The sequence below is a fragment of the Myotis brandtii genome, unplaced genomic scaffold (assembly GCF_000412655.1).
Source record: "Myotis brandtii unplaced genomic scaffold, ASM41265v1 scaffold180, whole genome shotgun sequence".
NCBI lineage: Eukaryota > Metazoa > Chordata > Mammalia > Chiroptera > Vespertilionidae > Myotis > Myotis brandtii.
Window position 1 is genome coordinate 656,554 of NW_005356675.1, and position 20,123 is coordinate 676,676.

Below are 20,123 nucleotides of genomic sequence, written 5' to 3' on the forward strand. Positions count from 1 at the left end.
TTAGCACATTGGTACAATTATCAAACAAGCAAGGGGATCCAACACCGTTAACCTGGGTGTGTGTTTCGAGGTTGGCCTCATGGGAGCTGCCGCCAGCTCTCAGATCTTCCTGACGTGCTCTTTCTCTTGCAGGTACCTGTAAAGTGCATTTTCCTGATCCAAACAAGCTTCATTGCTTTCAGCTAACTGTAAGCCCAGGTAATATTCTTATATACTTCTTAAACAGCAAATTTTAAAGGCTGCCCAAACCTATAATCTTTGGCTTGATTTGTCCTCTAACTTTTTGAGTTTATGACACTAATGACCTTCCCATATGACAACAAGATGTATACTTTGTGGTCAGATAGAGCCTAGTGCTGTGAATCTGAGGCATTCGTTCCAGTAACGAGGGACAGACCAGGCCACAGTGAACAAGGACAGGTTGCTGATGTGTGGTGAGGAGTGTGCGCTCTGGAGTCTTACCTGGGTTCAGATCCTGCTCTGTATGTAGCAGCTGTGGGACCATGAAATTACTTCCTGACCTCTCAGCCACAGCCCACCAGCACGGAGTGGGATGGAACGGGCCCTATCTCCCAGGACGGTTGTGAGGATTACGCAGATAGCTGAGCGCAGTACAGGTGGACAGGGCGGATTGCCAGCTGTCCTCCTTGGAACTGATAAGTGTCTCAGCTCCAGGTGCCCGACTCCTCCCTGGTCACACTGGGCAACGTGAGGGAGGACTGTGCTTTTCGGTTCACAGTGCAGCTCCAAGGGTTCCAGGTTCCAGCACAGGCACCAGCATTACCTCAGGCAGTGGGCGTGGTGCCTATGGGAGGGAGGGGGGCAGGGAAGGGGAGGACCAAGGGAATTAACTAGAGGGAAGGGAATGTTGTGAAGAAAATGAGGGTGCTGTGTGTGGAGGATGGAGAGGGGATGAGAAACAGACTCAGGAGTTACTAGCTAATTTAAAAGTGAAAGAATGCAGAATTTCAGTAGGTAATTCAGATAATGACCCATAAATAAGCCCTGGAAATGTTTCCCTATAGGTAGGTAGGTAGGTAGGTAGGTGGGGGGGTGGAGGGGGGAGAGTGGAGAGAGAGGAGAGAGTTTTCCTGTAAGATATTTTTTATAATAATAGGAGAAATCCCATTTTCAAAATCTGCTTGAAAAGTTTTAAAAGTTTATTGAATCTATGTGGTGGTTCTATAAACTGCTCTGGGACATGAATGTAAATTCAGTCTGGTACCATTTCCACTAAGATGAGTGGCACTAGGATAGATTAAACCTGAATGGGCTGTTCCATATGCCTGACGCCCAGAGATAACCAGACTCAGGACTTCAAGCTGAAATGGCGAAAATGGTGACCACTCTTGGCCACCTTCATAAAACACCTGCATGTTCTGGTTTTAGTGAAGGGCACCGAGCACTTTGTGTTTCATGGTGACTCAGATCACCAGTGCAGGGTATTTTGAGAAATTGTCCTGGGGATGAAGACTGGTTCTCTGTTGAGTAAGCAGTCTCAGAGTTGTGTATTTGTAGTAAAAACATTGGCTGCCCTCTGCCTTTCTAGCCATTGTCTGTGGCTCTCAGGGATTCTGTGGCTGTGTCCTGCCCAAGAGTCCGCTTTGTGTCCTCAGCCACCTGTTGGACTTTGCCATGTTTATCACTATCTTACTGGAGTGGGTTTGTGTCAAGTCCAACCTCTGATCGTTTCTTTTTTGATTGCATTTCCTCCCCCCCTAATTACATGGATGTTGTGATTATGTATATGACACTGTCTTTCATGTTCTTTCTGTTGTTCTTGAAAACAGAGCTCAATTGTTTGTTATAGTTTTGGTATTCTCTGTTGGATCAGATTAAAAAGGAACTTGTGTTTCTGTGCCTGTAACTGTGAGAATTTAGCATTTCTGTTTGTGACATGTGCATGTCAGGGACACAATTGTCGCCTGGAGCTGTGTGCCCAGCGTGCTCCTCACACACCGAGTCAAAGAGCCTGCGGCTCCTGCCCTTGGTTAAGAGAAGCAGGGCTGCTGTCTGCCAGCCCTGAACACTGGCCCGATAGCCTGGTTTTTTAAAGACTTTCTGGAGTCGCACTCTTTTTAGCATTGAAAAAACGGACAGAGATGTGCCTAAGAAGTAGAGTTTTCAGGATGGATGAAGCAGATGGTGTTGACACTGGATCATTTGCAGCCAGTAATCCTGGGGCCGAGTCTGAAAGCCCAGGAATGACTGTGCTATCTCAGCTCTGGGTGCTCAGGGTGGAGGAGCTGCTTCTGCATTTGAAGCTCAAAGCTCTTTGACTGGCTTCTGGCAACTTGATGACATTTCAGTTTTGGTGGTTTTTGGAGTGTCCCTCATGCTTGGAAGTAAATGTGCTCTTCAGAGAAAACATGGAACTGAAATTTGGTGACAGAGGAAAAGAAATGAATTTAGGAGAAAACAAAGTCTTCACATGGACTCACAAAACAAAGCAAAACCCCAAACTCTGGCTCATCTCTCCCCCAGAGCCTCCTGTGAGGTTTGACACACTGGGCCCGCCAGGTCATAGTTGCCCAGCTGGTCTGTGGAGGTCCCTCAGCCTGCCCCACTGTGGTGTGGAGGCTTTTAGGCAGAGGGGGCTGTGGACATAATTATTATTTTAATTTTAGTTTTTCCTTTGTAAGTACATTTACTGGGGTATGAAATTACAAACAAAATGTACTAATTTTTTAAAAATATTTTTTATTGATTTCAGAGAGGGAGAGAGAGATAGAAACATCAATGATGATGAGAGAGAATCATTGATTGGCTGCCTCCTGCATGCCCCCTACTGGGGATCGAGCCCGCAACCTGGGTATGTGCCCTTGACCAGAATTGAACCTGGGACCCTTCTGTCTGCAGGCTGATGCTCTAGTGACTGAGCCAAACAGGCTAGGGCTAAAATGTACTAATTTGAATTGTACAGTATAATGCATTTCAAAAAATGTATACCCCTTCGTAACCACAACATAGTAAAGATGTTTCTTTCCTCCACTCCCGAAGTTCCCTTCTGCTTCTTTGCAGTCATTTCCTCAGCCCCTACTGCCCACCCAAAAGTCCTTTCTGATTTCTAGTATCATGGATCAGTTTTGTCAGTTCTTACATTTCATATACATGAAATAAATGTGTACCTACTCATATATTAAGAGAATCCTATATATCCTATATACTTTGGCTTTTTGCAGGTAACATGTTTTTAAATTCATACATGTTTGGCGTGTCAGTAGTTTGTTCCTCTTTATTTATTATATGAATGTGCCATAATTGTTCCTTTTCCTGTTGGTGAACATTGGAATTCTTCCCAGCTTTGGATATTACGAATAAGACTGCTATTAACATTCTCTTACCATCCTTTGTATACTCAATACGTTTCATTTCTCTTCATTTCCACTTAAGAATGAAATCTCTGGGCCTAGCCAGCATGGCTCAGTGGTTGAGCATCGATTGATGAACCAGGTCACGGTTCGATTCCCAGTCAGGCCATATGCCTGGGTTGAAGGCTTGATCCCCAGTGTGGGGCATACAGGAGGCAGGCAGTCAATGATTCTCATTCTCTCTCATCATTGATGTTTCTATCTATCTCTCTCCCTCTCCCTTTCTCTCTGAAATCGATTAAAAAAATATATATATTTTTTTAAAAAGAGTGGAATATCTGAGTCATGGGAAAAATATATTTAATTTCTTAAGAAACTTTCTGAAGTGGTTGTGCCATATACCAACTAGCAATGTGTGACAATTTCCGACTCTCCTACTCTCTACAGTCCAACAAGAAGTGACATCTTAACGATATTGAGTCTTCCAATCCATGAGCATGCAGAACATCTGCATTTACTTAGGTCTTTTTTACTTTCTCTTGGCAGCATTTTGTAGTGTTAGTGTATATATAGGTCCTGCAAGCACTTCGTTATATATGTCACTAAGGATTCCATGTTTTTTGAAGTTGTTGTAAATGGTATTTTTAAAATTTCTATTTTACTTGTTATTAGTATATAAAAATGCAATTGATAATTTAATTTTTTTTTATTGATTTCAGAGAAGGGAGAGAGAGAGAGATAGAAACATCAATGATGAGAGAGAATCATTTTCGGCTGCCTCCTGCACGCCCCTTCCTGGGGATGTGCCCTGACTGGAAATGGAACTGTGACCTTTGGTTCATAGGTTGACACTCCATCACTGAGCCACACTGGCCGAGTAATGCAGTTGATTTTTTAAAATATATTGTCATGTGTCTTGTTACCTTACTAAATTCATTTATTAAATTCTGGTAGCATTTTTTGTTGTTAATCCTCACCTGAGGATATTTTTCCATTGATTTTAGATAGAGAGGAAGGGAGGGAGGGAGATAGACAGAGAGTGACAGAAACATCGATGTGAGAGAGATACATCAATTGGTTCCTTCCCACAAATGCCCCGACGAGGGCTAGGGATTGAACCTGCAACCCAGGTAAGTGCCCTTGACTGGGAATTGAACCGTGACCCTTCAATTCAAGCACCAATGTTCTAACCAGTGAAAAACACCAGCCAGGGCTGGGAAAGACCTTTTAAGCATAATACCAAATAAAGAAACCACAGAAAGACTGGCTTAAAAATGAAAGCTAGTTGGACAACAAAATCAAATGCAAGCAGCAGATATTAAATGTTTATTTTGTGTAAACAGCTGAGGGAAGCGATAAGATGTAGTATTGCTGATTTGTTCCTGGTGAGAAATAGTTTGGGGGAAGTTGAACCTTTGTTTTAAAGATCGGTTAATTTTGTCAAATTGTAGAGTTTAATTACTGTGGGGGCATGTCCAGGCTGGTGCACATTCGTGCCCGGCGCCCTCTGCTGGCGGCAGCTTGCAGTGTTTACACCTGGGAACTCGGCTCACCTGCAGGTGGACTCTAGAAGAGGCAGAGTGGCTGGTGGCACAGTTAAAGGCATTGGCATAGTGCTGTGGGGTCTGCAGACCTGGGGAGTGGCATGGAGGTGCCACTGCAAACCTGGGCCTCCTGCATGCCCGCCCCCTAGCTGTTGACCAGGCACATTAGCGAGGCAGCAGTTCTGTCTGGTTCAAGGGTGTGTCTCCAGGGCTTGGAGCAGTGCCCTGCACAGGGTCTGTCCTAGTAAACCTTTGTTAAGCAGCCAGGAGCCATGTGCCAGGCACTGGGGGTTCAGCAGTCACCACTAGTCCCTTACTCCATGGAACTGATGTTCTCGTGGGGAGACCAGCAGCAAACAGGTGACCACACAGCTTAAATAAGGCGTTGCCTGTCATGAGATGTGTTGAGGGGACATGCTGGGTGCTGCAGTGCAGAATAGGTGGGCCCAGGTGAGAGCGGGCTGCCTAGGTCAGGGTTCTGGAGACTGAAGAAGAGGAGCCAGTCTTCAGAAGGAGGAGGGCGTCGGGCCAGGGAGGAGCCAACAGCAGGCAGGCATAGTGGAGCGGTGTCTGAGCCAGGTCGGGCAGGATCTGGTGGCCTGACGAAGGACCCTGAGTCCTCTTGTGAACTCTTACTCCTCTGTGTTTGCCATATCCTAACATGGTGTTTGCTTTTGTTTCCTTTTTCTTTTTTTTTAATTTAAAGAATTTTTTGTTTTGTTTTGTGTTTTTTTGATAGATGAGGGTTACTACCAGGGTGGAAAATTTCAGTTTGAAACAGAAGTTCCTGATGCATACAACATGGTGGTGAGTAGCCTGTGCCTGAGCCCCCGTTCCCCCTTCACGTGGCTGGGTGGCCGTCACAGGGGCCAGCACTCCCCGGACTGTGTCCCCTGTTACCCACCCAGTCCTGGGACTGAGCATGAAATCCCTGATGTTTTGTGGTTAGTGTCACTCAGCAGCAGTATCTGGAGTCCTAGTAGAGAGAGCCTTTTGTGAACAAGTGCTTGTGAGGACTGCTGGGCAGTCTGCAATGGGAGCAGCCCCGCCCCTCCAGGGACCTTATGCCAATTGGCAGCTTCACCGTTAGTGCTTGGATATTCCCTTTTCCTAAACTCATCAAGATGGCATATTTTCATTATTTTTTTCCTTTTTGCCATTTTGGGAGGAAATAAATGTTTTTTAATTGTCATTTGAACTTTCATTTATTAAATAGGATGTTAAATACCTTTTCTCCTTATTAGCTATTCATGTTTTTTATGAGCTGTTTTGTGCTTGTAGGATGTTAAATACTTTTTCTCATTAGCTATTCATGTTTTTTATGAGCTGTTTTGTGCTTAGCCTTTGTTCTGTTGGAAAAATAGTATGCGAAACTATTTTTAGTTTTCTTAGCTGTGCTGTAAATATTTTCCTTGTTTTTTCCTGTCTCCTGTTGTTGTTCTATAAAAGTTTGTTTTTTGTTTCATCACTGCGGTCAAGTCTACTTTTCCTTCATGAGCTTTTCATGTTAGGAGATGCTTTAAAGAGGCCTACACCCCAATAGCTCATCTCCGCTTCCTCCAGTGCTCTGTGGCTCTCACCTGTGTGTTTCCTGCATCGGGACGGAGCTCTGAGTGGGGCTCTCACTGTGTTCTAACGCTTAGCCGCTTGTCCACTGAAGAATCCCTCTCCCTGCACTGGCTGTCATTATTACACTCTTCGCCCTGCGATGAATGGATGCAGTGCCAGCCACTGGGGTGGGCGGTGGAACTAGCTATTTCCTGTTTATCTCATTTTGAGGGTGGCAGGGTCTACAAACACAGTTCTGTTTGGAAAGTGTGTCTGAATCTGGGTCCACGATTCTCATGCAGAGGTTTCAGTTAAGAGGGCCATTGACAAGGGAGGTGTCTGTGGAAGGTGTGAAGGGACAAGGAGAAAAGGGTGCAGATGCAGACAGATATTTAAAGACATGAAGTTAACACTAGGTGGGGTGACCATGTGCAGGCCAGGACTCCATGAAAGGGAGGGAGGGAGGGAGGGAGCGAGCTCGGTTCCTTCAGGTACCGCGCCGGCCAGTGATTGAGTCTGCCCACTGTGTTAACTATAGTCAGGTACCCACTAGTTAACTATATTGTTACTCAGTTGCCCATTAGAGAGAGTTACACAGCCTGGCCTCCCTGCTTCCGCCTGCAGGCCTCGCTGGAGTGCAGGCTGTCCTAGCATCTCCCTGTCAAATGCACTCTCATTCATTTGCCGAAAAGCAGATGAGCATATTAAACTTACTCTGGACCTAAATCTGTAATCCTCAGACATCTATATTTGCATAGTTGGATGAATCATTTTTTAGAGTCCCGTGATGTCTTAGTTTTTTGAAATCAGGAAGAAAATTCATGATGGTGCTGAGAGAGTATGTTTTTTAATATTTTTAAATTGATTTTTAGAGAGAGGAAGGGAAAGGGAGAGAGAAACATGCTGTGAGAGTGAAACATCAATCGGCTGCCTCCTGCACAGCCCCTATTGGGGATTGAACCCGCAACCTGGGCATGTGCCATGACCAGGAATCGAACTGTGACCTCCTGGTTCAACCCCTGAGCCACACTGGCCAGGCTGCTTTTATAGTTTTAAAAGAACAACTTTATTCAACACACCACATCATAAACAATGTTGGACGCCTTATTTCCCAGTACTCGTTTCATTCTCCCTGCTGTGAGTGTAAATGGACCAAACTTCCATCTAGGAAGATGGCAGTGGCATCTTCAGGAACACACACAGGGAATGGCACCACTTCAGGAGCAGTAACTTTCAGCCACAGCTCAGCAGCTCCTGAGGAATCTGTGGGGTCCTGTTGGCATTGGGCATGAGCGTTGCAGACACCCCCTGGAGTGCACGTGGGCTCCTCCTCACAGCGGGACCAGTCACCATCAGGCCTCGGGGCTTGTAGAGGGTTCTGTTGGGGGCACGTCAGGCTTTACCAGCAAGACCAGCACATGTGGGTGCAGGGTGACAACACAGTCCCGCATGGGTGATGTGAGCCAGTATCGAGGTTGAATGCCTAGTAAGGAGGAGAACGAGGGACTGGGTGGGCACGTGGTGAGGCTGTGGTCTGTGACGTGCTTGGAGGGCCTGTGACCTCTCTCTCTGCATTTGCAGCCACCCAAAGTGAGATGCTTGACCAGGATCTGGCACCCCAACATCACAGAGACGGGCGAGATATGTCTGAGGTGAGCCCTCTTCTTCCTGTCTTCCACATTTCTGAGCACTGTGTGTGAGCCTTGGATTTCTAGAGGGAAGATTTTGAAGCTGGGCCAGATTGGGAGGGTTGGGAGACCTCCCTGGGGCTTTGGGCTGCACTCACACCTGGCTTCTGCCTCCAGACCTGAGGCCTCCTATGCCCTTTGCTGGCCAAGGCTGTGCAGTGTCATGCAGCCGCCCTCCGGGAGCCTTTACCCTTTTCCTGTCCTGTTTTAATGAGGCCACATTCCCTCCACGTGGCTGATTTTAGCTAAGGGAAAAATGCCATTCATGAAATCCAGGAAGAAAATCTCCTTTCACTGCTGCTCTGGTAAACACTGGTCACCTTTGAAAGGCAGTGTGCAGCCTGTGACTGCTCCCAGCTGCTCAGACAGCGGATTCCTCTTCCTTTCTTACAGGTGCAGTTAGCACCCATTTCCCACTTTATATGTGGTGCCTCCTCTCCATGTCAGCCTTATTTTTTATAGTTAAGAGTACATTTTATAAGAGCGTACATGTTTAGAAGGCATCTTCCCTCTGAAGTGTCTGCCCTGTAAGTATTGAAACTTTCAGTTTCAGGTGATAAGTGGCGTCTGGTCCAGCTTTCTCCCCAGGCTCTCACCTGTGCTCACGTTCCCTTCCTTGCTCAGAACTAGATCTGAGGAATTCCTCTTGTCACTTTTGCTGTCTTCTGAGAAATCAAATTATTAGCAGAGTATGACAGGAATTTAGCAGATGCTAGCCTGCTACAAAAGCCAGAAACATTGATAAGTTAAGATTGAAATACAAAAACAAAATCCAAAGCGAAGAGCAGCTGATTACATTGTTTGTGAAAGTCCTTACCAGTCAGTATGAAAAAGGTGGACACCCCACTCTGGCCAGCTGTCCCAGTTGGTTGGAGCATCATTCCTGCACCAAAACGTTATGGGCCTGACTCCTGGTCAAGGCACATACGTAGGGCTGCGGGTTTGATCCCTGGTCGAGGTGTGTACAGGAGGCAGCCGATCGATAATTCTCATTGATCTCTCTCTCTTCCTCTCTCTCTCTAAAATCAATAAAAATATATCCTCAGGTGAGGATTTAAATAAATGTTGAAAAAGAAAAAGGTGGACATGCCCATGGGGACAGTAGGCATCAGCTGCAAACTAGTGGTGGCACAGGAGAGAAGCAGGGCAGGAAGCCCTGAGGGTGCTCCGTCTCCTTGGAGCTGTTAGGTTCTGGTCAAGCAGCAGTGTGATATAATTCAGCAATGCCAAACTAATTTTCACCAAAAGGAACCTTGGTAATAATTTTTCAAAATATGGAAAGTTCATTTTTGTGAGGATGTGCTGACCACTCTGCTTTGTCTGTTCCAGTTTACTGAGGGAACATTCGATCGATGGCACTGGCTGGGCTCCCACGAGGACATTAAAGGTAGGTGCCTTTGACCACAGCCCTGCCCGGTGACCTCTCCCTCAGTAACCAGCCACCTGTAAGAACAGCCATGTCCTCTCTGTCCTGTGCACACAGGAGGCCAGGTGCACCCTGCCCCTCCTCTCCCCACCACCCACTACCGCCTGGGGCTGCTCAGGCAAGCACTCGCCCTTCAGTTCCTCTGTCCCCGTTCTCTGCGATGCAGGGGCATGTCAGGTCGTCTGTTCTGCCTTTGCCCTTTACCATCTTCATATAATATATAATTGTTGTTTTTTCTTTCTATCCCCCTATCCCCTACCCTAGTCTTCTATAGTTGTCTCACCCTTAAAGGTGAGGAGAGTTGCCAGGAGTTGGTAGAAGGGGAGGAAAAGAAAGGGGAGGTGTGACTTCTATGTGTCCCTTCTGAGCTACCTCGGGGTACACTGCACAGAGGAGGGGCGGCAGGACAGCGGCCGGGTCTGCTTTGGGGAGGGCTGTGGAGAGGGGAGCTACGGGGACTAAATAAATGGCCCACTTGCTTCTACACCATAGGCTTGAGTTGCTTTCAGGGCCGATGTCTCGGTGCCTACGTGAGCCACCAGCTGTAGCCTCCCCTCAAGGCGTTTCCGCAGTGGTGCCCATAGGACACCTAGGGCTTCTTCCTGTGGCCTGTTCACTCTGTCAGAAGTTGTCAGGCATGGGCCAGTGTTCACTTGCTAGTGAACAGCTAGCTACCTGACTATCACCATCATTTTTGACTAATGAAACGGTTCCAAACCATTGTCACCTTTGCCCTGTCTGTGTTGGGTCAACACTGCCCAGGAGAGCACCTGCCCCATGCTGGTTCGGGCAGCTTGGTTCCCAGCTGCACTTTACCCCAGACTCAGCACAAAGCCATGGCCATGCCATCTTCCCCGGTGACTCCTCCTCTGAGGCCCCAGACTCAGCACAAAGCCATGGCGGCCATGCCATCTTCCCCGGTGACTCCTCTGAGGCCGACAGTCTTAGCCGGGCAACGTGAAAGGGCTGTGGGTGTCAAACCAGCCTGTTTGCGAGGCCCTGAGAGCTGGCTGTACACTGCACATGCTGCCCCATCTCAAAAGCAGTGTTTTCCCCACATGGCACCTTTGGCTTAGTCGTGCACATGGCACCTTTGGCTTAGTCGTGCATGGGTGATAAAAGTTGCACCAACTAAAACTACTTCTAAGTTTGGGCCAGATGCACAGAGATGCTGCTGGGCGTGTCCCTCAGGTCAAAAAGGTGACGCTGAGCAGGATAGGACAGTCCTGGGCCCTGCCCTTTACAGGTGCCAGGCTTCTCTTCCCACAATGCTTCGCAGACTAACTTTTAGGCCCCACCTTCTAAAATAATGCGCAGAAACCTGACTGTATTCATCATATACTGACTGAGTGGTTGGTCTCTCAGAGACCCTCCTCATTCCTGTTCCTCGGCTCTCAGAAGAGGATAGTAGACACATTGCAGTGTCACCGCTCTTAGAGGACACAGAACCAGAGACACGTGTGGGTCAGAGTGGCCCCGCAGGCGACTGCACCTGACCACACCTCCTGGTAGACAGCTGCAGGATGGTGTACAGACCACTCTGTGGCCAGAAGGGACTAGCAGGTGTTGTGGATCACCAAGTAGGCACTTTGGGGGAAGGATACAGGGAAGGCATTTGGGGCCCTGTCCCAGAGTCAGGGGACAATGCAGACTTCCTGTGGTCATGACCGTGGCTCCTCATGAGGTGTGGTCTCTGCTGCCACGAGCAGCCTGGCCTGGCCTCTCACCACACCCTGGGCGTGCCCTGCCCTCTTGGGACTTAGCTTCTGTACAGGCAGTCCCTCGACTTGGCAGGTGCTCCCTCCTGCCATCCCTCTTCCTGGCAGTGCCTCACGCCCTCTCCTGGATGAGTTCACTGTGGGAACACGCCTGTGGAAGCTCCGTCACACACCGTCTGTCTGACCCCTCCACCAGCCTGAGTGCTGGTGTTCACCCCAGCTCTGGCCCCAGGCCTGGCTCACACCAGAAGGATGGATGGACGGATGGAGGAGTGGGTGTGGATAGACGAGAGACAGCAGAGAGGGCAATTAAAATACTAGCAGAGTATCAGATGAGAATGAGAGTAGACCTGAAACAGACAAGCCCCTTGAGCTGGTGAAAGGAAGTCCAGGAAAGAGTCTGATTGAGTCGCCCATCACAAGTCAGTCTAGAGAGAAAGTGGGTTTCTGTCATATTTTAATTAAAATCTCTGATCTTTGAATTTAAAAAAAATGTCTCCCTTGATTTTTGAAGTAACTAGAGCAAAATTATTAAGACTCAGTGGGATGGTGGGTGATCTGGTCCCCAAGAGGCGACAGATACCAAAACAGCAGAATTTATCTTAAAGGTGGCTGGACTCTGCCGGGGAGTGACAGGTGAGCATACTGTGAAGTCAGGGTGTCCTGGGCAGAAGCTGCCTAAGGGCTGTTACCGCCCAGGATTGGACTCGTCGTCGCGGGAGGGCAGTTTCTGTTCTCTGAGTTTTCACTCACTGCCTGTAGCTGCTCACCTCTGAATTTCCCAGAGTCTGTGGTTATAATGAGAAAAGTTGTTTTAATTTTCTGGCTTGGGAAAAACAAAGCCTGCAAAGATGAATTCTGATATGGTCCCGTACATATTTCTTATGGGTTTGAAAGACTGCACAGGAGCCTGAAACTTGTTTTCTTTTTTCCTCATTCCAGGATGTTGTTTGGGGATTAAACTCTTTGTTTACTGTAAGTATATTGACCAAAATCCCAAGCTTCTCTGGTTCCCCTGACTGCTGTTGTGAGCCCATAAGAATAACACTGGGATTAAAGACAGCACCATGTCCATACTGTCTCACTTTTGTGAGACTGGCCCTGAGGGGGTTTGCAGTGACATGTGGGAGGTGACTGGGGGCAGAGCGCCCCCACTCCCCAGGCCAGGTCGGTGGCTTCAGTCTCCTCACTCACGTGGGGGTGGGTCCTCTGGCAGCACCTGGCAGCCCCGCTCCGTCTGCTCTCACAGCAGCCCAGCCCATAGCCCTGTTCACTCCCACCTGACCTGGTTTGAGTGAAGGAGGATGTGCTCACCCATCTTGAGGCTTTTCACAAACCCAGAAACTTTGAGTCATTCTCGTATTAGTGACGAGCTGCCAACAGGGTTCACTGTCTTTAGAAAACAGCTCATCATGGCAGGGCTGTAGCGCAGGAAGGGGCACAGCTGAAAGCTGGAGTTTGGATTTTTATATATTGTTATGTTTTCCTTGGAGTTTTTGATCAAAAAGGAGCTTTGGAAGAAAGAAAAAAGCTCTGCTACTGTTGGTAAAACCTAAGGTCCCTGCATGAAAATGAGGCTGTCCAGGACAGCCCACGGGACTGTGGCTGTTGGAGGGACAGCTTCCTGGCTCATAGTGGATGTGCCTACAGAGTCACCCTGGGGTGGGGCTGCTGTCCTCAACCTGTCATCAGAGGCCACAGGCTTCTTGTTCTTGATTCTTGATTCAGCAAAATAAAAAACAAACAAAGCCTCAAAATTAGACTCCAAGTCCCCATCTTCCTTGCCTTCTGATCTGATGTCACTTGGCAACACCTGGAACACAAGCAACCAGCGCTTGCTGATTTCAGGACCTCCCTTAGTCTCCATGGGAAGGAAATACCAAGGGGAACGAGCATCTGGACGATTTTCTGCTGGGCCCAGTCGTTTTGCTGTGATTCTGTTTTTGACTTTCATGTAAGTGAATGAAGTGTTACTTCTGGAGCAGCAGGGCCTGAGCATGGTTGAAACTCTGCCTGGTGGCCAGGCCTCTTTGTCACAGCCAGAGAGCACACGGGCCCACGCTCATTGTATCCTCCACGAAACCCATCCTGCTTCGTACAGGTGCCTTGGCCCTGAATCGGAAATGATTGTGACCAGCAACTCGCTGCAAGGGAATTAAGGGGAGGAAATAGTGATGGCTCTTTGGAGTTTTCTTTTTTTCTCTTAAAGAAGTCTGGTGTAATCTTCATCCCTCCAAGTGCTCCAAACCTCCCAAATTCTAAAGAGCCAATCCAGATTGCTAATTAAATCAGTAATGGTTATTCCAACCAGTATAGTCATTTTAGGTCAAAGGTGAGGTAAAGAAGATAAGGAATTCTGTGTGTTTGGTGTGGTCTTTGTACACACTGGGTGTCTTGTCTGATATGTACTTGATGTTTTTACCTGTTTCCAGGACTTGGAGTTTAATTTCCCAACCGTAAATGACCATAGAGACTTACAGTTTTTCTTTGTTATATTTTCTTTGTCATACCCATATTTATTTTCAAATCAGGGATACAGTCCACAAATTTAGCACTTGCCCTAGGAGGAATATGGTTGTCTACGATGGTCCTTCTGTGGCTTTGGAAAGTGGGGACTCATTATAAAACAAACCTTACTGTCCGGGTAGAGGAGGAACACTCAGTATAAAGATCAGACGTGGCCCATCTGAAATCCCTGGTGTTGCTTGAGGGTGGGGGAGTAGCCTTCCCAGGGCTTTCCTAAGGTAGAAGGGGACTGGTGCCCCCACACCCTCCGAGGCCTAAGGCACTGTCCTGCACTCAACTGGGTTCCAGGCTGGGAGTGATGCTTGTGAAGGTGAGTTAGGAGATGAAAGGAAACTACAGTTAAGGCCAAGTAGAAACCACAGACTTACAAAGGCAAAGTTGTTAATCACAAAATGAAGGGGGGATTCATTTTGAAAGAAAAAAGAGAATAATGGGACTTTAATTTGGAAAGCTCATAATGACTGGTTTTTCATTCTCCAGTTACTAATAGCATTAGAAATTAATGTGATGGCTGTTGCCCCCATTTCCACCACATTTTGGACAGTTACATATAAACATGATCCCCCCTCAGCTGTTCATCACCATGTTGAACAAAGTACAAGGTGAGTGCTCCATTTGAGAGGAGCTTCATGGCGGACTCCTCAGCTCCCTGGGGCTTCATTCTCCAGTTTGCTGGTCGGTTTCAGTTGCCTAGTGCTTAACATGAAGACGTGTCACAGTGGAGTAACAGAATCTATCTTTACTTGTGTTTCTATCTTTAAGGATCTTCTGAACTTCGATGACCCACTGAATATCGAGGCTGCAGAGCATCACCTGAGGGACAAGGTAGGCTGGGGACAGGAGGTCCTGGCTGGTGTGTTTGGCAAAGAGATAACTATGTCTCTGGACTAGATAGGCGCAAAGTTGAGAATGGTGGGATCCAGGACTGGAATTTAAAGCAATTTATAATGACGTATCACAGTGCATGTGAGTGGTTTCAGTAAAGTGTTTGACTCAAGGTCAGATGTGTTTTATTGGGAGAGAATTCGTAGTAGAATCTGGTATACTGTTCCTTTACCTTTAGCAACATCGGAATATAGAAGGGACTGTGGGTGGCGTGATGCCCTCAGTGCCCTCTGGGCCCCCAGCAGCCTCCTCACCTTCCACACCTTTCCCAGAGCTCTGTGACTGTGTAACGAATGGGGTCACATTCATTACTCCAGTCTCAGTCCCTTTTCTTTAACTTTTCCCCTCCAAGTCAATGCATAAAGTGTCACTCATCTACTTTCAGAACCGTTCAATGTCTTATAAGCAGCTCTACATACTTATTCAGCCGTTCTCTTACTGGTGGGACTTGGTTTTTCCCACTGTTTTTTTCCCCAACTACAGCAATAATGTAGTAAATACCCTTGTACACACATCCTTACAAAGCATGTGGACAGGGTCTGGGAGCCGGCCTGTGTGACTGGGAGGATGCTGGCAGCTTGTTCAGCCTCGCAGGGGCCACGCCGATTCCTTGGAGTGCCCAGCATGTGTTCCATGCAGACTCAGGAAACTAGTGATAGGCACTTCAGGGAGCAGTGGGTTCTACAGTGGAACTGAAGGGTCAGGCAGAGGAGGGTGGTTTGGCAGGCGACCTGAGGAGGAGGCAGGGGAGCACAGGTCTTCAGGACAGGTGCAGGGTGGGAGATGGCTCTGCCCCTGCCCACCTCTGGGTCACCCTGGCTGGGGGTTGCCTGGCAACGCCTCAGTTAGTCCACTGCTGACTAGCCTAGCAGGCTGCTCCTGGGCCCAGAGCCTTTCAGGAGGCTTCGTTTATGTTGTACTCACTCCGCTTGTCACTGCTGCTGACAGGGACCCATCAGCGTGTGATTATTCCAGCCCTTGTGGACTCAACCTTGTCAAGGGAAGACAGTGGTAATAGCAGGGCACACTCTTGTGGAGCTGTGATAAGCTCATACAGATGGCTCTCGTTCTGTCTTTCTTGGAAGGCTGCTTCCTATTCTTTGTATGATATAAGGTCAGGTTTGCAATTAATAAACTTTTCCCCAGTCAGATAGTCCTAAAATCGGCCAAACAGTGATGCCTCCACTTGAACTCTTAGATGTGCCCAGACCGACCTGCATCCTGATGTCGTCACGATCATCGTGTCTCTGCTCACTTTCTCTTGTAGTCATTGTTCATCCCAAGATTGACCGCTTGAGTACCAGATGAGGTGCTCGATGCTCAGGGGTATCAGTGGACAGACAGTCTCTGTCCCCGTGCAGCGTGCATTCTAGTGGGAGGAGGCAGAGCAGAGATAAGCCATTAACATGGAAGGTGGGGCTGGGGGCCAGGAGTGTTGGGGTGGGGGATGATGGGTGTTGCACTTTATGGAGGATGTTCAGGGAAGACCTTTCTGATAAGATGTGACTATAGATGTGATGTGAGCCAGATGGATCTCAGGAAAGTTTTCCAGAGACTGACAGCCAGTGCAAAGGCCTCAAGGTGGGAATGTGCTCCAGGTGTTCAGGGCAGAGCACAGGAGCCACATTACTTGAGTAGGAGGGCAGTGGTGAATCGACAGTATCGGCAACCCTGAGTGGCCCTCCCAGGTGCCAGGCATTGTCCCACACTCTTCCCAGAGTACATTTGTTCGCCTGACAACTACAGGAGGGAGGGCCTCTTGTTAGCCCTTATTCCAGGGGTGGGCAAACTTTTTGACTCGAGGGCCACAATGGGTTCTTAAACTGGACCAGAGGGCCGGAACAAAAGCATGGATGGAGTGTTTGTGTGAACTAATATAAATTCAAAGTAAACATCATTACTTAAAAGGGTACGGTCTTTTTTTTTTTTTAGTTTTATTCATTTCAAACGGGCCGGATCCGGCCCGTGGGCCGTAGTTTGCCCAGGGCTGCCTTATTCTCTAAGAGACTCACCAGGAAGGGGCAGAGCCCCACATTTGAACACGGGGTCTGGTTGCAGGGCCCACAGAGGGACAAGGAGATGTGGGAGGTATAGAGGCCTGAGCACACAGGGTCTTCTGAAGGTGTGGACTTTGTCCTGGGTGAGATGATGAGAGCAAAGGGGATTAGGATTAAGCAGAGGCACCTTTGAGTGGAGGGTGCCTTGGGGCCTTCACTTCATATCCAGTGAGCTTGGGCTGTGGTCCCTTAGGAGCTGGGAGTATTGTTGGCTTCTGGGCACTGTGGTAGTGACCTGGTGAGAGTTTGCTAGGGGCCGTGGAGCCTCTGAGTGCAGCACCATCCGTGGACAAGTGCGGGTGTCCTGACTTTGACCATATGGGCCTCACTCTCCCCATCTGCAAAATGAAAGGCCTCGGGATCCCTTCTGCTCCAGCTGCTGTTTGTACTCTCTGCCCCCCGTGCCCCTGGCACAGTGTCTTGCACATAGTGGGCACCCACAGGGGAACCAGCCCCACAGGTCTCTGGTGGCCCTGCCACCTTGGCTGCGGAAGGCTGAACTCTCAGTGGGCCCTTGGCTCGGTGGCTCCGACTTGTCCCTGGGTTGTCACTCCCTCTCACTAACTTGCTCTTCTCGAATTCCACAGGAGGACTTCCGGAACAAAGTGGAAGACTACATTAAGCGGTACGCCAGATGATAGGAGGGGCGCCTGCAGCGCGGACTGTGCTAGAGGGTCGTCTTCAGCTCTCTCGAGGGGGCCTCCATCCCAGTCCTCGCGCTCCCGCAGACCCACTGGTTCTGCTGGGTCCTGTGACATGTCCTGCGGAGGAACCTCTTCATGACTGCCCATTGTAGACAGAGAGTTCCGCATAAATACAGCAAGAAAATGAGTTTGGGCTCTAAAGAGTTGTCTGCTTACCTTAACATGTTTACTTTGTGAACCTGTACTGTATAGGCTGAGGAAATGCTTGAGAAGTTGTAATGAACTCAGAATTGGAGCTTGCTTCTTACCTTCCTCCAGATCACTTCCCTGCACAGCAATGCCGATGGCCTGCCAGGAGCTGGCAGGTGGGCGTCCGGAGCCCCCTGCAAACTGATTAGATGCCAGTCTCTTATCTCCTCCCACGAATGTCGGCCCTGCCTCAGTGTCTGAGGCTTCCCGGAATGCAGTCATTGACTGTAGATCTCTTATTTGCGTATTTTATTTAATGTAAGTATATTTTGGAAGATTTGTAATTTGTACAATTTAATGCTTTAATTATCTTTTTTTCTATTCTCCTTTAGTTTGTATTTTCATTGTATAGAGTAGACAGAAAGATGTTGGGTCAAGCAATTATTGAAGAGAAATACAAAGAAAATATGAAAGACATCATTCATTCTGTCCAAATGCAACGAGAATTTGGGTCTTAAAAACCAGCTCTTGCTTTCAGGTCTGGGTGGGGCAAAGAAGTTTAGAACCCTGTGAGGCTGGAGCTCGATGATTTGGAAAAAAAAAAAAAAAAGGGGGAGCCCTTTGTCACATTTGGCCCAGAGGAACTGGCTGGAGTGGGGCTGGGTGTTTCTGAGGGTCATGTGCTTAGGAACTAGTGTGCAAGGACTATAGCTGCTTATCAGAGACCCAGACCCTTGCTCCTGAGGGACAGGAGAAACCTCGGGAAGCAGCCAAACAATGTCTGATGCCACTGAGACTACACCTGTGGCCTCTGAGTCTGCTGTGGTTCCAGGCCCGAGTGGAGGTGGTCTCCTGGGCAGTGGAGAGCAGGAATCGGAACAGCATACAGCCATGCTCGGTCAGGTCTGCACACTTCAGAGGAAGCACACCCAGGAGACCCCAGGACCCGTGATGTCATGCAAATAAATATCTGTATGGTTTTGTCCACTGCCTGCCTGCCTGCCACTCTCCAGTTTGACTGACAGCCTCCTTGCCTCTGGGTTTCCCATCTACCTAGGCTGATGTGTGCTTTTCTTGATTCACAGTATCATCTGATCTGGAGGTCAGCAGGGGGGAATGTAGGCCATACTTCCTGTTTGTGACCAGGAATTGTGCCCATTAGATGGGGTTCCAGGACCACGTCTGGTACACAGAGGGGGAAGGGTTGGGCTGGATAAAGGGCATGGTGGCATCTGAGTGGTGCAGGCCTATCGGGAAGGCACAGTAGTCCTCATCCCCAGGCCAGGCAGAGGCACCACAGCTCCTGCAGTTGTCATTGGAGCTTGTCAGTGTCCCTGGAACTCACTGGCCGGGCACTAGGCCATCCTCTGCCAGGTGGGTCAGGAGGTCAGCAGCAGGCCCGCCCACACACCTGATTTCTGCCGTGTGACCCAGGGCATGAGTTCCCTGCAGGAGTCCTGGGACGGGCTGTCAGGGCGGCCACAGGTGCCAATGCAGGTGGAAGATAGGGTGCCAGCGTCTGTGGTTAAATGGACCAGACTGAAAGGGGTTCCTGTTGATTCCCATTTCAAAATATTTGACATAGAAAAATGCTTTATCGGGGATCAAGTTTTTTTAAAAATGACATTTCCACAGTACTGCACCATCCCTTTCTGTCCAGGGAAACCCCATCTTGTTAAGCAGCACACCCAGCTCATCCCACTGCACCCAGTCTTTGCCCTCCAATTCAGTGGCATGGGACCCTGACTTCCAGGCCTTGTGGCTTCTTGGGGTCTCCCCACTCAGGGCAAAGTAACAGTTCTGGTTCCTGTCTGTGTGCCCCATCAACCTGGGGATCGTTGATTTCTGATCTCCCAGGGTTGGGATACCGAGCTTCCAGCCAAAAAGGCCAGCCCTTGGCCAAGTCCTTGAAAAGCCCAATTAAAATTCAACTTCTTGACAAAACATTCCCGAATTCAAATTCTGGCTCTATCACTACCCATGAGAACGTGGACAAGATGCTTTTCTGTACCTTAATTTCCTGTATATAAAATGGAGATAACTACCTCCCAATAAGGGTGTCATCAAAATCAGTTTGAATACATGGAAAGTGCTTAGAGCGGTGCCTGGCACGTGTGGGGTCCGCAAATAAACTTTGAGACAGTTATGCAAGGGGTGGCCAGTCCATGGCTCCATTCAAGTTCAAGAATCTGGACCTTTGCCCTTAACACTTTCACAACTGACTTAGGTTTACTGGGTCCACGAGTGTTGGCATTTCCACTTGACTGTCTCACCAACAACACATCCAGAACAGGTTTCGTTCCTGTCCAGATGAAGGCGCTGTCTTCTGAGTCACTCCGTTACCCCTGGCCTCCGCACTCCCTGTCCCACACCCAGCTCTCCCGCATTCCTGTAGGTCCTGAACCCACCTTCCCCGCGTCCCACGCCTCTACTCCGGACCCCTCGAATCCATGCGCAGTGAAGGAGCCCTAATTCCACGCAAAGCCACCTGTGCAGAGGCCCCTCCAGCTGGGGCCGTGGAAGCACGTTTTAGGAGACCCCGGGCACGAGGACGCAGAAGCGTGGCCCGCCGGCCTCCGTACCCGGC

At 48.7% G+C, this 20,123-nt stretch overlaps 2 protein-coding genes across 5 annotated transcripts in view; both read left to right on the top strand.

Annotated features, from left to right (window-relative positions):
- The window catches only part of UBE2F (ubiquitin-conjugating enzyme E2F (putative)), a 31,963-nt gene extending 14,415 nt beyond the window's left edge, over positions 1-17,548 (top strand). For 2 of the 4 annotated variants that reach the window (XM_005863716.2, XM_014537627.1), the window contains exons 4-10: positions 133-198; positions 5,562-5,662; positions 7,985-8,055; positions 9,421-9,478; positions 12,178-12,210; positions 14,524-14,586; positions 17,291-17,548. In XM_005863716.2, coding sequence (XP_005863778.1) covers positions 133-198; positions 5,562-5,662; positions 7,985-8,055; positions 9,421-9,478; positions 12,178-12,210; positions 14,524-14,586; positions 17,291-17,341 — 443 coding nt within the window. In that variant the 3' untranslated portion in view covers positions 17,342-17,548. The remainder of the gene's footprint in view (positions 1-132; positions 199-5,561; positions 5,663-7,984; positions 8,056-9,420; positions 9,479-12,177; positions 12,211-14,523; positions 14,587-17,290) is intronic. The other 2 variants (XM_014537628.1, XM_014537629.1) reach the window with 2 other exon arrangements.
- LOC106725678 (selenocysteine lyase-like) overlaps positions 8,875-20,123 on the top strand; it is a 21,471-nt gene continuing 10,222 nt past the window's right edge. Inside the window, exons 1-3 of the mRNA XM_014537630.1 lie at positions 8,875-8,879; positions 9,497-9,500; positions 13,273-13,282. The gene's annotated coding sequence lies outside the window, so the exon portion shown is untranslated. The remainder of the gene's footprint in view (positions 8,880-9,496; positions 9,501-13,272; positions 13,283-20,123) is intronic.